Source organism: Aplysia californica, unplaced genomic scaffold, assembly GCF_000002075.1.
Source record: "Aplysia californica isolate F4 #8 unplaced genomic scaffold, AplCal3.0 scaffold00453, whole genome shotgun sequence".
Classification (NCBI taxonomy): domain Eukaryota; kingdom Metazoa; phylum Mollusca; class Gastropoda; order Aplysiida; family Aplysiidae; genus Aplysia; species Aplysia californica.
The window spans coordinates 446,741-449,519 of NW_004797723.1; the positions used below are offsets into that span (position 1 = coordinate 446,741).

A 2,779-nucleotide genomic window follows, 5' to 3' on the forward strand; every position below is an offset into this window, starting at 1 on the left:
TTCACACACACACACACACAAACACACATACACACACACACACACACACACACACACACATACACACATTCACACACACACACATACACACATACGCATCCCCCCACGTACGCACACGCACACGCATTAGCACACACAAACACTCTTTCACTTTCATGTAAGCCTCTGTGAGCGCGTGTTTGTACAATGATTAATTTGTATGTGCATCACTCTCTGTCTGTCTGTCTGTCTGTCTGTCTGTCTGTCTGTCTGTCTGTCTGTCTCTGTCTCTCTGTCGCTCTCTGTCTCTCTGTCTCTCTGTCTCTCTGTCTCTGTCTCTGTCTGTCTCTCTGTCTCTCTCTCTCTCTCTCTCTCTCTCTCTCTCTCTCTCTCTCCATTTTTGAGTTATGTGTTTGTGTATTTCACCTGGGGTCAATTTTTGTTACGTCGAAGTCCTCTTCTTGAGGTCCGACAAGCCTATCATAAGAGGGCTATTCTGCCATCACCCTCAAGCGTTGCTTGCGTAATATGTCAATACGTCATTAAAAAAAAACTATTATGTTAGGAAACCTGAACAATGCTTGCTAGAATAACTACAGGACTACCGTGCGGTTGTTGAGCAGATCGTTCGTTCAGTTGTGAACGTACCGGCTCTATTCTCGTTTTAGCATCAACGATTGTTGGAGGACCAGCAATAGAACAGCCTGTCACGATTTGGGGAAAATTGTGATTGATTTCGTAGATGTTGACGTAAAGGTATAAATAGTGAAACACTGTCTATTGAAACGAAAGTGTGACTCTTGTTTTATAGTGAAGAGGCAATTTTTGAACCCGATTTAAACCTGAAACAGTCTGTATTTTGGGCAATAGTTATGCACTCACTGTCTCCAGGGTCTGCTCGACTTTGTATTTTAAATTTTATTTTACTGTGCTTTAGTTTCAGCGAACTGACAAAAACTAAGTAGTATTTATGTTTGAAAACAATCTTTAAAAACTATTGAAGATAAAATATTTCACTTTATCGACCCCGGTTGGGAACCTAGGGATGTACTGGCAAAGACACACACATATATAAAACATTATTTTTAAGCATACCAGATACATACAAGGAAAACCAAATATACACCAATACATCAATGTATACAATTTTACAAGCATGCCATTGCTGTTCGCCATTGAGCAGCGCCCTGCTTTTTGAGCTAGGTTATCGTTTCTTCCTCAAAGACACACACACACACACACACACACACACACACACACACACACACACACACACACTCACACACAAGTGACCACCCATCTAAACCTCGTGTCACCGACACATCGCTACCGAAGAATTACAAAGTTCTTTTTGCTTAGTACCTAGTTTTGAGAAATTAAACTTTAAAAAATTGACTTTCGCAACATATCAAGCTTTTTCGAATGCAGTTCTTTGAATATCTAGATAACGACTCCGAATAATCTTACCATTTTGATAGAGCAGATAGAACATACTCCCTATAGATCTAGTCTTAGTAACTCAAAACGGCCAAAACTGTAAAATGGAACTTTGTGTAATTCTTAGGTGCTTGACATTATCTTTGAGTCTGAACTCATTAAACATTCGGAAACGGGAGCGTGTTAGGTCCAGCAGCCCTTACAAATGAAGAGGTTCTGACGACATAATCAGAAGTTGATTATGTCCCTTTGTCTCTCATGCTTGTTCTATAACTCACTTTTTCGCAATTTTGAAGAGCATGTTTTCAGGCTGTCCAACAGAATATATGATTGATTTTAATGAAAAACGTTTTATTGACTCCTACCTATTTATTGCTGGACTGAGGAAAGTGCACGGGAAGCCAATACGAATCTCTAACAACGGTTATTCAACAATCCTGGATTGCAGATTTCTTTGACATTATCTCATCCACTTTTCAGCTCAATACATACTGGGCTAAATTGAAAAAAAAAGAAAACAAATCATAACTTTTTCGAATCGTTCCTTAATTTTTTTCCTTTTCTTATCTTTTTTTTATATCTCGTTTAAATCAATATTGACGTATAATATCTTTAACTTTTCTATCTTATCTTTATTTTGCCTTCTCTCAACTTTGCTAGTCTTTCTATCTTATTTATTGTTTTGATTTTAAGATAATATGATTTCTATTATTTCTATCTTACCTTTTCAATATTTTTTCTCTCCCTGTGTATATAGGTCCCATGTGTGCCCAGCGCATGGATGATAGTGAGCTAGCAATCACACTGGGAGAGAGGCTGCTGAAGGAGCCCATCTGGATCGGCCTCATCGTAATCCTCTCCGTGCTGCTGCTGTTCGGGATCCTCTACGTCATACGCAGGAAATGCGGCAAGCACTTCACTTGTTGCCAGATCGCCAAGCCTAAAGGTGTGGTTTTGTTCAACGTCGTTTGGTGTGAGAATGCGACGGGTTGAAATACTGGTTGAGAGTATGGGGTTGGGGGGTTGTTCTTTAGTATGTTTGTTTGTTTGTATGTTTGTTTTGTTTGCTTGTTTGTTTGTTTTTGTGTTTGGCTCCGTAAAGTATTAACTCGAAATACAACAGAGTAAAAAATAATTGCAAGCACTTTTGTGCATGTTCTTTCGTGTGTTAGTATGCATGGGTTTGTATGTATGCAAGTGTGAGCATAAGTAGATCTATGCCTGGGTGTGTGTGTGTGTGTGTGTGTGTGTGTGTGTGTGTTTGTATGTTCGTGTGTGTGTGTTTGTACGTGCGTGTGTGCTTTCATGTGTGTATGTGTGCCTATGTGTGTATGTGTGTGTGTGTGTGTGTGTGTGTGTGTGT

At 39.5% G+C, this 2,779-nt stretch overlaps 1 protein-coding gene across 1 annotated transcript in view; it reads left to right on the forward strand.

Annotated features, from left to right (window-relative positions):
- LOC106012669 overlaps nt 1-2,779 on the forward strand; it is a 15,115-nt gene that overhangs the window by 10,571 nt on the left and 1,765 nt on the right. Inside the window, exon 2 of the mRNA XM_035971529.1 lies at nt 2,174-2,362. Coding sequence (XP_035827422.1) covers nt 2,179-2,362 — 184 coding nt within the window. The 5' untranslated portion in view covers nt 2,174-2,178. The remainder of the gene's footprint in view (nt 1-2,173; nt 2,363-2,779) is intronic.